A 14,021-nucleotide genomic window follows, 5' to 3' on the forward strand; every position below is an offset into this window, starting at 1 on the left:
TAGCTTTAGGACTAAAAGTGTCCCAAAAGCATCCTCTTTCTACCTTTATACTCTCAAATAAGAGATTCCCCTACAGCCTTGTCAAACCTCCGTTTTCATTTCCTGATTTAGTTGAAACATTGTAGATGCAAATACTTTCCTTGAGTATCAAAAGGCCTTTAATTTAACATATGATTTCCACAGGTGAAATGGACAACTTCTCATGAGTACAGAGAGTCTCAGATCTTTGCCATCTCAGCTCCCCCGGTTCCCTTCTTGCAACCTCTGTGAAGTCAAAGTCCATGGAGGAGTTCTGATTAGATCTGTGGCGGTGCTAAGAGGAATCAGAGCCAGCGTAAGCAAAACAGGCACATCAGAGAATATTTAGATGACACAGTGTGTGACCATCTTTACCCTTCAATGAATGGGAGCCAATTGAAACCAACGTATTGTGATACATTCGGGAATATGATGAAATTCCCCATAATGCACTACCGAGTTTTTGACACGTTGAGATGGTGACCCCAATGCCCCTGAAAGAGGAACAAAAATAAGAAATGCATAGTGTCACCACAGGCTTCCTGACTTTAGAACTGCTCCTGATCCCCCACCTCCACCTCAAAGGCAGACTCTCCTTGTTAAAGGCACCAATAGTCAGGTCATTACAGATTCCTCTGGCTCTGACACTACTGTTATCCTATCCTTGATAAGTGATGCTCAGGCCTAGAAAAGAAGAGAGGACAGGGTGGGTAGGAACATAGGCAGCACCATGTTTTAGTAATGTGGTGGCACACAGCTGAGAGTGACGTTGTGCTTAAGGAAGAGGCTGATGACTTGTTTGCATTTGCCTTTCTTCTTCTTTCCACCCAGGAAGCAGGCAGAGTATTTCATTACCGCAGAGGCAAGCACAGGCTGGTGTCAGTCTTCCCGGGACAGAACGCCTCTCTCTTCATCACAGTGTGTTCTATAACTGTCATGTGCTGTGCTCACCCTGAACCATTCTCTCAGGATACTTGCTCCCACTGGCTCTTAATCGCAATGACACCCTGCCCCAAACAGGACCCACAGCCCTGCCCCATAGATGCATCCAGCTTCCACAGGCTTTCAGCTCAGGCTGATAGGATGAAATGAGGCTGCAAAGGCCTAAGACACTGGGGAAGGCCAGAGTGGGTGGGTCAGTGGCTGAGTTATTATTGTGCATGTGTGGAAAGGGGAGTTATCCAACATAGGCTGAAGATGGGAGGCCTGTTCCTGGGCCTCTCTTACCTTGCCTGTGGGGTCACAGGAGCCAGCCTTTGAATCCTGGCTGTTTAATGCAAGACCACTCATCAATAAAGTACTTATGCGCTATGATCTATTGATGTGGACGCCTCCTGACCTTGCCCGCACTGATGGGACGTGCTCATTGCTGATGCTGCGGGCCAGGCATTGTGGGCTTGCTCAGTGAGACTGCAGCCCTGCCACAATCCCTAGGGGAGAGCTGACCACTCTCACAGTAATTACTTGACCTTTATCGGCCTCCATTGACAAATGCCATTGATACTTGATATCCGCACAGGTCCTCCATTAGTGTCATCCCACAGGGGCTTTTGTGGTGGAAGCAATGGCCTCGAGATGAGGAGGATTTCTCCAGCACGATCTGTCACTGAATGGCATGGTCTTGCAGTTCTCCTATGGTTCCAGCTGCATCTGGAGTCCCAGTGACAGCTGAACCTAGAAACCATTCAGTCAAAAAACATTTACTGAGAAACTATGTGTTCAAAGCACTGCTTGGGATATTGTGTGGGTGGAAAGCAGTATCATTTACAAACCCAGCCCACCAGCAGCCTTTCATCTAGTGGGAAATTGCAAACAAGACACACAGTACATTTTTTAAGAGCTGGCACCCTCCAAGGTTCTCCATGTTGTGGGAGCCAGGGGGAAGGATGGAAAAGCAAGCGCTTGGGGTCAACCAGACCTGGACTGTAGCCCCAGACTGTCACTTACAAATGCTTCTGTGAAGAGACTCAACTGAGTTGCTTGGCCTCCCTGTACCCCTGTGTCTTGTCTAGTAAGCAGAGGCATGACCAATATTACTTACAGAGGTGTTGTAAGAGTACAGAATGCAGAGAAATCATATGTGTGAAAACACTTACTGAGATCTTATTACTGTGTCCTGGTGGCCCCCAGGTCAGGTCACCAGATTTCACCTCCGGGAGCCAGAGCCCTTGAAGGCGACCGGCAAAGCAGAGCTGCGTAACCATCCTACCGTGTGTGGAGGCAGAAAAGCATCCACACGGCCAGTACCACGTCGCTTCTCAGGAGATGCCACCACAGTTGGAAATAGAGATCATGTTTTAGGTTTTTACAGATTACATCTGTCACTAACAGTGTGTCCCTAACAATATGGTCTCTATTTCCAGATTCTATGGACACCCAGTCTGTCCATTTGCTGTTTCTATTCATGGTGCCTTTCTCCTTGGCACAGTAATTGGATCTGGCCAGGCCCCTCCTGCAGTCTGTCCCCACGGTCCCTCGCTGAAGCCAGAAGCCACTGGATGCAAAGAAGAGCCTCCCCTGCCACCTGCTACAGAAGCCCCAAGCCCCTCACCTTTAGGCCGTGGCTTTACAACACATCATTTCAAAGGCACTTTCTTTCTGATTTCAGTCCTCAGTAGTCATTTCACCTCTATTTTAAGAGTTTCAAAAACTTGTTTATAATCTCAATTCTCTCAAGCCTTCAGAAAGCTTAGGTCCCTTGACAAATGTGCCACAGCCAGTAAGTGGCACAGCTGGGAATGGAATCCTGTCACTCTGGGAACCGAGGCTCTCCACCACTGTAAACACCAGGGTGTGTGAGGTCCCAATCCTGCTGCGAGTATCAGGGAGCCCCTCCCCCAGCCTTGGGAGAGGAGCTGAATGTCGGTGGAGGGAAGGCGGCAGAGGAAAGAATGTCAAAGGATCCCCTTTAGTTCAGGGAGTGTGGAGCCACCCAGGTTTGGGGGGCGGTGGGATCCAGCTTCCCAGGTGGAAGAGGGCCTTGAGTGCTATGAGAAGCCCATCCTCCCTCTGGTTCTGAGAAAAAGCAGATGTCAGACCTGCTCTGGCAAAAACTGCATGTTTATATCTTAACAGATGCTTGATTTTATTTTTATATAAGATGTTTCTCCCTTCCATCCCATGAACTCAGTTCATGTGTATTTACCTCTTCTTTAGATGCCTGCCCCTGCCACTTTCTTCCACCGCACCCCCCTCCAGAGCTGCTTGCAGATTCTGAGTCAGCTCCCAGGGAGCATCCTACAGAGACCAGGCACTGCATGGTCTTCAGTTGCATGCGCAGACCCTTCACGGAGCCAGCTCTTCACCTTTGGGCCTGTCTCTTGCAGATTATCGGGACCATTCCACTGATGCCTAATCCAGGGCCATCGAGCCAAGCAGCAAGCGGCACTCAGGGCTTGCAAGTGCAGCCAATCACCCCCCAGCTCCTAACAAACGCCCAGGGCCAGATCATCGCCACAGTCATTGGGAACCAGATCCTGCCCGTGATCAACACCCAGGGCATCACGCTGTCACCCATCAAGCCCGGCCAGCAGGTAAATGTTCCAGGCCAAGGCAGCCATGGCACAGGACACTCTCCTTACCCAGCTTCTCCTCTTTGGTCTCAATCGGTGAAAAGTAATTTTTACGATACAAAATATTTGATCTCACTCATCTGAACATATCGATACTTATAAAATGGAATGTAACTCTATTTTTCATTCTTAATGAATATGGGTGATAACTAAATATCTCTTTAATCTAAAAATAAGAATATATTAAATTACAAACAGAGAGAGTGCCCTAAAATTCAATAGGGATGTATTATTATTAATCTGTGCTCAAGATACTTAATTTTCAGATTTTCAAAATGAGGTCAAAGAGAAACCAAGAACACTCATGCCTTAACTGTGAATGGAAAAATTATTAAATATTAAGAGATCCCAAGTTGCTGCTGCTGAAACCACTGCCTACAAATGAGGAAATGAAAAATAGGAAGTTCTGCTTGGCTGAATTTCACAAAACCATGATGATCCAGTTAATTTTTCCATTCAAGTATCAATTGAGAGCTTCCTATGTGTTTGTGCTAGAGGTTGGGTCCGCAGCACAGAAGAAGGGTGTGGTCCCTGACCTCATGGAGTGTCTGGTTAATTGGCTCCTTCAACAAACATTTTTTGATAACCTACTGTATAGCAGGCACCTGATAAATGCGAAGAAACAGAAATAAAGGAGAGATGCTTTCTGATTTTAGGGAGCTCATCACCCTGTAGAGGACACAGATATATAAGCAGAATAGCAGAATCTGTTGTGCAGTGGAGCAGAGACTGTCCTGTGACAGGGCGGGTGTCACCACAGAGCTAGAAGTGACCAACTCTGCCCAGAGAATTTTTAGTCCTCCCAGAGATAATGGCTTGGGAATGGAGTCTGGACAGTTGAGTATGAGTTAACCAAGTAAATGAAGGGTTAACTACATTCCAAGTAGAGGGAACAGCAGGCACAAAGGCAGGGAAATGGGAAAGAGGATGAAGTGTTGAGAAACAGGAGAAAGGCTCATGTGATTGGAGCAGAGAGGAGGTAGAGGACATTCATGGAAGGGCCCCATAAACAAGCCGAAAGGATGGATTTTTTCTCTGTGTGATCTTGAACACACTACATATCATCTTTGTGCCCCCGTTACCTCATTGTAAAGTGGGGATACACCAGTAGCTACCTCACAGGTGGTTATGAGGATTAAATGAGTTAACACATATGAAGTGGTCAGAATAGTACCTGGCATGCAGTAAGCACTAATGTAGTCGTGATGATAGTGATGATGATGGTGATGGTGATGATGATGGTGATGGTAATGATGATGGTGATGGTGATGATGATGGCGATGATTTACTCTGCAGCCAAGCCCTGGAGATCTCTGAGGGCTTGTTTTTGTTTTTGTTTTTTTTAACTTCTTCTTAAAAAAAACCATACACACACACACACACACACACACACACACACACACACACATACACAAAGAGATTCATGTGCAGAACATGCAGGTTTGTTACATAGGTATACGTGTGCTATGGTGGTTGCCGCACCTATGGACCTGTCCTCTAAGTTCCCTCCTCGCACCCCCACCCCCTAACAGGCCCTAGTGTGTGTTGTTCCCCTCTCTGTGTCCATCTGTTCTCAATGTTCAACTCCCCATTATGAGTGAGAACATGAGTTGTTTGGTTTTCTGTTCCTGTGTTAGTTTGCTGAGGATGATGGCTTCCAGCTTCATCCATATCCCTGCAAAGGACATGACCTCATTCCCTTTTATGGCAGCATAGTATTCCATGGTGTATATGTACCACATTTTCCTTATCTAGTCTATCATTGATGGGCATTTGGGTTGGTTCCGTGTCTTTGCTATTGTAAACAGTGCTGCAATAAATATACATGTGCATGTGTCTTTATAGTAGAATGATTTATATTCTTTTGGGTATATACCCAGTAATGGGATTGCTGGGTCAAATGATATTCCAGGTTCTAGATCCTTGAGGAATCACCACACTATCTTCCACAATGGTTGAACTAATTTACATTCCCACCAACAGTGTAAAAGCGTTCCCATTTCTCCACAGCCTCGCCAGCATCTATTGTTTCCTGACTTTTTAATAATCACCATTCTGATTGGCATGAAATGGTATCTCATTGTGGTTTTCATTTGCATTTCTCTGATGATCAGCGATGTTGAGCTTTTATTCATATGTTTGTTGGCTGTGTAAATGTCTTCTTTTGAGAAGTATCTGTTCATATCCTTTGCCCACTTTTTGGTGGGGTTTTTTTTTCCTGTATATTTGTTTAAGTTCCTTGTAAATTCTGGATATTAGACCTTTGTCAGATGGATAGATTGCAAAAATTTTCTCCCATTCTGTAGGTTGCCTGTTCACTCTGACGCTAGTTTCTTTTGCCGTGCAGAAGCTCTTTCGTTTAATTAGATCCCATTTGTCAATTTTGGCTTTTGCTGCAATTGCTTTTGGCATTTTTGTCATGAAGTCTTTGCCCATGCCTATGTCCTGAATGGTATTGCCTAGGTTTTCTTCTAGGGTTTTTATGGTTTGGGGTTTTACATTTAAGTCTAATCCATCTTGAGTTAATTTTTGTATAATGTGTAAGAAAGGGGTCCAGTTTTAGTTTTCTGCATATGGCTAGCCAGTTTTCCCACCACCATTTATTAAATAGGGAATCCTTTCCCCATTGTTTTTGTCAGGTTTGTCCAAGATCAGATGGTTTTAGATGTGTGGTGTTATTTATGAGGTCTCTATTCTGCTCCATTGGTCTATATATCTGTTTTGGTGCCAGTACCATGCTATTTTGGTTACTGTAGCCTTGTAGTATAGTTTGAAGTCAGGCAGAGTGATGCCTCCAGCTTTGTTCTTTTTGCTTATGATTGTCTTGGCTATATGGGGTCTTCTTTGATTCCATATGAAACTTAAAATAGTTTTTTCTAGTTCTGTGAAGAATGTCAATGGTAGTTTGATGGGTATAGCATTGAATCTATAAATTACTCTGGACAGTATGGCCATTTTTACAATATTGATTCTTCCTATCCAAAAGAATGGAATGTTTTTCCATTTGTTTGTGTCCTCTCTTATTTCATTAAGCAGTGGTTTGTAGTTCTCCTTGAAGAGGTCCTTCACACCCCCTGTTAGCTGTATTCCTAGGTATTTTATTCTCTTTGTAGTGATTGTGAATGGGAGTTCATTCATGATTTGGCTCTCTGCTTGTCTATTGTTGGTGTAAAAGAATGCCTGTGATTTTTGCACATTGATTTTGTATCCTGAGATTTGCTGGACTTGCTTATCAGTTTAAGGAGTTTTTGGGCCAAGATGATGGGGTTTCCTAAATATAAAATCATGTCGTCTGCAAGCAGAGACAATTTGACTTCCTCTCTTCCTATTTGAACACACTTTATTTTCCTCTCTCACCTGATTGCCCTGGCCAGAACTTCCAATACTATGTTGAATAGGAGTGGTAAGAGAGGGCATCCTTGTCTTGTACCCATTTTCAAAGAGAATGCTTCCAGCTTTTGCCCATTCAGTATGATATTGGCTGTGGGTTTGTCATAAATAGCTCTTACTATTTTGAGATATGTTCCATCAATACCTAGTTTATTAAGAGTTTTTAACATTAAGGGATGTTGACTTTTATCAAAGGCTTTTTGTGCATCTATCGAGATAATCACGTGGCTTTTGTCTTTGATTCTGTTTATGTGATGGATTACATTTATTGATTTGCATAAGTTGAACCAGCCTTGCATCCCAGGGATGAAGTTGACTTGATAGTGGTGGATAAGTTTTTTGATCTGCTGCTGGATTTGTTTTGCCAGTATTTTATTGAGGATTTTTGCATCTATGTTAATCAGGAATATTGGGCTGAAGCTTTCTTTTTTTGTTGTGTCTCTTCCCGGTTGTGGTATCAGGATGATGCTGGCTTCATAAAATGAGTTAGGGAGGAGTCCCTCCTTTTCAATTGTTTGAAATAGTTCCAGAAGCAGTGATACCAGCTCCTCTTTGCATTTCTGGTAGAATTCAGCTGTGACTCCATCTGGACCTGGGCTTTTTTTTCGTTGGTAGGCTATTAATTACTGCCTCAATTTCAGAACTTGTTATTGGTCTATTCAGGGATTTGACTTCTTCCTGATTTTGTCTTGGGAGGGTGTATGTGTCCAGGAATGTATTCATTTCTTCTAGATTTTCTAGTTTATTTGTGTAGAGGTGTTTATAGTGTTACCTGGTGGTAGTTTGTATTTCTGTGAGGTCAGTGGTGATATCCCCTTTATCACTTTTTATTGTGTCTATTTGATTCTACTTTCTTTTCTTCTTTATTAATCTAGCTAGTGGTCTATCTATTTTGTTAATTTTTTTCAAAAAAACAGCTCCTGGATTCATTAATTTTTTGGAGGGTTTTTTCTTGTCTCTGTCTTCTTCAATTCTTCTCTGATCTTAGTTATTTCTTGTCTTCTGCTAGCTTTTGGATTAGTTTGCTCTTGCCTCTCTAGTTCTTAATTGTGATGTTAGGTGTTGATTTGAGATCTTTCTAGCTTTCTGGTGTGGGCATTTAGTGGTATAAATTTCCCTCTTAACACTGCCTTAGCTGTGTCTCAGAGATTCTGGTACGTTGTGTCTTTGTTCTCATTGGTTTCAAAGAACTTCTTGATTTCTGCCTTAATTTCATTATTTACCCAGGAGTCATCTAGGAGCAGGTTGTTCAATTTCCATGTAATCATGTGGTTTTGGTGAGTTTCTTAATCCTGAGTTCTAATTTGATCACACTGTGGTCTGAGAGATGGTTATGATTTCAGTTCTTTCACATTTGATGAGGAGAGTTTTACTTCCAGTTATGTGGTTGATTTTAGAATAAGGGCCATGTGGCACTGAGAAGAATGTATATTCTGTTGATATGGGGTGGAGAGTTCTGTTAGGTCTATTAGGTCCACTTGATCCAGAGCTGAGTTCAAGTCCTGAATATCCTTGTTAATTTTCTGTCTCATTGATCTATCTAATACTGACAGTGGGGTATTAAAGTCTCCTACTATTATTGTGTGGGAGTCTAAGTCTCTTTGTAGGTCTCTAAGAGCTTGTTTTATGAATCTGGGTGCTCCTGTATTGGGTACATATATATTTAGAATAATTAGCTCTTCTTGTTGAATTGTTCCCTTTACCATTATGTAATCCCTTCTTTGTCCTTTTTGATCTTTGCTGGTTTAAAGTCCATTTTGTCAGAGACTAGGATTGCAACCCCTGCTTTTTTTTTTTTTTTTTTTTTTTTTTTTTTTTTTGCTTTCCATTTGCTTGGTAAATTTTCCTCCATCCCTTTATTTTGAGCCTACATGTGTCTTTGCACGTGAGATGGGTCTCCTGAATACAACACACCAATGGCTCTTGACTCTTTATCTAATTTGCCAGCCTGTGTCTTTTAATTGGGCATTTAGCCCATTTACATTTAAGGTTAGTATTGTTATATGTGAATTTGATTCTGTCATCATGCTGCTATTCTGTTATTTTGCACACTAGTTGATGTAGTTTCTTCATAGTGTCATTGGTCTTTATATTTTGGTGTTTTTTGTGTTTATTTTTGTTTTGTTGTTTTTAAACGGATTTTCACTCTTGTCGCCCAGGCTGTGCAATGGCACGATTTCAGCTCACTGCAACCTCTGCCTCCTGGGTTCAACTGATTCTCCTGCCTCGGCCTCCTGAGTAGATGGTATTACAGGCATGCACCGCCACACCCGGCTATTTTTTGTATTTTTAGTAGAGACGGGGTTTTGCCATGTTGGCCAGGCTGGTCTCAAACCCTGACCTCAGGTGATCCAGCCACCTCGGCCTCCCAAAGTGGGATTACAGGCAAGAGCCACGGCGCCCGGGCTTTTTGGTGTGTTTTTGCAGTGACTGGTCCCGGTTTTTCCTTTCCATATTTAGTGCTTCCTTCAGGAGCTCTTGCAGGGCAGGTATGGTGGTAACAAAATCCCTAAGCGTTTGCTTGTCTGGGAATGATTTTATTTCTCCTTCACTTATGAAGCTTAGTTGGGCTGGATATGAAATTCTGGATTGAAAATTCTTTTCTTTAAGAATGTTGAATATTGGCCCCCAATCTCTTCTGGCTTGTAGAGTTTCTGCTGAGAGGTCCACTGTTAGTCTAATGGACCTCCCTTTGTAGGTGACCTGGCCTTTCTCTCTGGCTGCCCTTAACAGTTTTTCCTTCATTTTGCCCTTAGAGAATCTAATGATTATGTGTCTTGGGGTTGATCTTCTCATGGAATATCTTAATTGTTTTCTCTGTATTTCCTGTATTTGCATGTTGGCCTTTCTTGCTAGGTTGGGGAAGTTCTTCTGGATAATATCCTGAAGTGTGTTTTCCAGCTTGTTTCCATTCTCCCTATCTTCAGGTACTCCAATCAATCATAGGTTTGGTCTTTTTATGAAGTCCCGTATTTCTTGGAAGCTTTGTTCATTCATTTTCATTCTTTTTTCTCTAGTCTTGTCTGCATGCCTTATTTCAGCAAGGTGGTCTTCAAGCTCTAATATCCTTTCTTCCACTTGATTGATTTGGCTATTGATACTTGTGTATGCTTCACGAAGTTCTCGTGCAGTGTTTTTCAGTTCCATCAGGTCATTTATGTTCCTCTCTAAACTGGTTATGGTAGTTAGCAATTCCTCAAACCTTTTATCAAGGTTCTTAGCTTCTTTGCCTTGGGTCAGAATATGCTCCTTTAGCTCATCATAGTTTTTATTATCTATCTTCTGAAGCCTATTTCTGTCAATTAGTCCATTTGATCCTCCATCCAGTCCTGTGCCCTTGTTGGAGAGACGTTATGATCATTTGGAGAAAAGGTACTCTGGTCTTCTGGGTTTTCAGCATTTTTTCACTGATTCTTTCCCATCTTTGTGAGTTTGTTTAGTTTCAGTCTTTGAGGCTGCTGATCCTTGGATGGGGTTTTTGTGGGGGCTTGTTGTTGTTGTTGATGATGATGCTGTTGTTGTTGCTTTCTGCTTGTTTTTCTTTCAAAGGTCAAGTCCATCTTCTCAGGGCTACTACAGTTTGCTGGGGGTTCACTTCAGGCCCTACTCATCTGATTCGCTCCCGTGCCTGGTTATATCATTCAAGGATGCTGGAGAACAGCAAAGATGGGTGCCTCTTCCTTCTTCTGGGACCTCTGACCTCAAGGGGCACCAACCTGATGCCAGTAGGATCACTCCTATGTAGGGTGTCTGACAACCCCTGTTGGAGGGGACTCACCCAGTTGGGTGGCATGGGGAACAGAACCTGCTAAATGTGTTAGAGGTATTTTAAAAGAAGAATGGCATGCTTAGCTTTTTTTTTTTTTTTCCAAGAAAATAACTCTGCTGGCACTACAGAGGTTGAACTGAAGTAAACCATCTACTGTGAGCAAACCATTTAGGAGTCTATAGCAAAACACAAAAAAGAATTAATGAGAGCATGTACTTGGAGTTGAGTCATGAGTATATGGGAGTCAAGTCATGAGTACATTTGTTGTAGCTGAAAACAAAGGAGACACCAGAGAAAGCAAGAGGAGCAAGGGAAGAAAAAAATTGGAAAAAGCATGAGAAGCAAGGGAAGGAAGACCAAGGAGTCTCTCCTGGGAAACACCAGCATTTAAGGAATGGAGGAGGAAAAATGAGAGAAGAAATGATTGGGTAACTAGAAGAGAAACCTGGAGTGTGGTGATCTAGCATCCAAGTGTTTCAAAAAAGTAGGAAGAGGAAGTGGACGAGCATCAAATGCTGCAGAAATAAAATTAAGTAAAGCAATGAAGAAACATCAATTCCTCTATTTCTCTGTTACAACTTTTTAAAGTCTGGATTGTCCCTGTTTGAAACGTGTTGAAATGAGCTCCTTAGCTGAGTGAGTTAAGAAGTGAGAGGTGGGCAAGGCTAAGACCCAGAGTTAAAGCTGGAGCGTACACTAACAAAAGAAAGATGGTGGACAGGAATGATGAAGACTAAGAGTGAGTATATAACCGAGCACATGGCTTTATGTGAAGTCAGAAAGCTGTATAATGTAAAGCAGTGAGCAAGGAAATAAAATATAAAGAGAAGGCAAGAAGAAAGTCCCAATATTATCATTTATCTACAACAATGCAGAAATAGCCTTCCAGAGACCTCAGTCATTGCCTGCATTTGGCTCCTGATCCAACCATGAAAACAAGCCCATTCTTGGTGACTCTTAGAGACTATGCTTGGAAAATCCAGTTGCTTGTTCAATGAGTACAAAAAAAAATCTATTTAACGGACACCTACCATGTGTCTGGCATTGGTACCAGGAAGCTAGGCTGTGTTGGTGGGCAAGATAGATGCCATGAACTCTTCCTTCATGAAGCTTATAGTGTAGTGAGGAAGATGTACATTCACCAAAGACTTGTACAAATATGTCCCTAAGACAGCAGTAAGTACCATGAGGGAGAAGTGAAGGGATCTGTTAGAGTATTTAACAAGGGAACTTCACCCAGCGACGGAGCCAACACCAGGAGAATCCCAGCGAGGTCTGAATCCGTACACTTTCCGGAGACAGAGACTTTGTCTTCTCACTCGAAATCTAAATCTGTAGCCTGGGACGCCACCTCTTCTTCCTCAGCTTTATCCCAAGCAGTCTCTGCCAATCTTATCATTAAGAACTTTTCTTCCCCCCATCTCTCAGCTGGTTTATTTCACTATTTACTATTTACACTATTTCCATTTGATTCTCTACCTTCTAAGTAGTTCCTCAAATAAGGCAAGGTTCTCTATCTTTCATTGGCCTTTTAAACCCTAGTTTCATCTGTTTCAACTATGTGTTCAAAATTATCTCTGGGGGAAAAGATGGAGAAATTGGCCTCTTTTTCTACAATCTGCTAAAAACCTTTTCTGTCAGCAAAGCCAGTTGTAAATTGCCAAAAAGGTGATGAATTAGTTAGAAATCATTAACATTTAATATAAAGTAGCTCTCACTCTCACCTTGAATTTCAAAGGTGAGTATGAGTGATAGACTACAGCTGTGACACAAAATTGCAGCTCTAGATCAGGAGTAGGACAGTTTTGATCCAGGAGGAGAAAGGCCTAACCAAGAAATAGCAAATAAGATGCAGGAATGGTGCCACTCCTAACCCCCTGCTCACAGCAGATATCAGTCATCCATGTCCACAGTCTTTCTCACAGGCCCAGGCACACCTCAGGAGCCTTCTCACGCAGCATCTGTCGGCCCCGGAACGAAAACTTGTTCCTACTGCAGCAACATGTGGTCAGTCCTCTGCTAGTCTAACCACCACCACTGTCCCCTTCACTGCAGGATTGGAGATTAGCAACTGGAAAAAACAGCCAGCTTCTTGGGGATGTACCTTGCAAATCCAACAAAGTACACCCCAACCAACATGTCAGCTACAACTAGCATCCCAAAGAGCAGGCTCCCTTAACCAGTACACATATGTGCACCTCTCTCGTATGTGCACGCTGAGAGAACACATGAGCACAGCTGAAAAGAGCAATGCGGGAACCATCTCAAATACCCAAGTCACGGCAGGCACCAACGGACCTGTCCCTCTTGTTCAAGGCATGTGCCAGTGGTCTGTCCTAGTCCCAGGAATACCCAGAAAACTGATGGTGAACCCGGTCAGAAATACCATGGAAATGGTAGAAATAAATGAATGACTTTATTTCTTGGCATTGGCTCCAGTTGAGACACCATGAGAACATGCAATCAAGCTAACAAGTTGGGCAAATTGACAGGAGATGCACAAGTGTGAGTCCCAGATGTAAAAGCTGTGATTCTGAGGCTCACAGATCATAAAAGCCCCTGAGTCAAAAAGCTAAAAGCTCAAGAGGCATAAGGATAGTGGTCTTCAATTTTTTTCTTTAAATATTACCCTTTACATTGAAGAAATATAATATGAACAACCACTAAAAAATAAAGGATTTCTGTCATACAGTAGAGAAGTTTCTCAATTTATTTTTTCATGTGATTTATGACAAATGTTTGATCTCACAAGAGCATAGTTCTGATGGTAAAATATGTCATAAATTACAGGAACAGAGAGCTCCCTAACTCATACTCAGAAAGAAGTCCACTTCCATGAAGTAAAGTATGGGACTGTCAGACCAGATGACCTGGAATGATTTGTTTTAATTTAATAAAAGTAATTACATATTTAATTTGATTTTCACCTCTGCCTACCATTAATTAAAAGAGCCTGAATCTAAGAATGTAGTATCCAACACACTGATGATGATTCATTCCAATGATGAGAGAAGAACGTGCAAAGGATCATCTGAAATACAAACAGTATTTTTTTTTTTTTACATACACCAGTATTTGACAGCCCTAAATTTAACTTCCACTGTATTACATCAGAAATCCTTGGTGAGCAACACCAGAAAATAAAAGTCAGAAAAAACCAGATGAAGGCTGGGCATGGTGCCTCGTGCCTATAATCCCAGTACTTTGGGAGGGTGAGGCAGGTGGATCTCCTGAATTCAGGAGTTCGAGACCACCCTGGGCAACATGGTGAA

The 14,021-nt window shown here is 42.5% G+C and overlaps 2 protein-coding genes across 2 annotated transcripts in view; both read left to right on the forward strand.

Annotated features, from left to right (window-relative positions):
• YAE1 (YAE1 maturation factor of ABCE1) overlaps positions 1–14,021 on the forward strand; it is a 967,894-nt gene that overhangs the window by 820,160 nt on the left and 133,713 nt on the right. The window lies entirely within an intron of this gene.
• LOC126950882 (POU domain, class 6, transcription factor 2-like) overlaps positions 2,878–14,021 on the forward strand; it is a 33,171-nt gene continuing 22,027 nt past the window's right edge. Inside the window, exons 1-2 of the mRNA XM_050784832.1 lie at positions 2,878–3,049; positions 3,175–3,551. Coding sequence (XP_050640789.1) covers positions 2,878–3,049; positions 3,175–3,551 — 549 coding nt within the window. The remainder of the gene's footprint in view (positions 3,050–3,174; positions 3,552–14,021) is intronic.

This window comes from Macaca thibetana, chromosome 3, assembly GCF_024542745.1.
Source record: "Macaca thibetana thibetana isolate TM-01 chromosome 3, ASM2454274v1, whole genome shotgun sequence".
NCBI classification, from domain to species: domain Eukaryota; kingdom Metazoa; phylum Chordata; class Mammalia; order Primates; family Cercopithecidae; genus Macaca; species Macaca thibetana.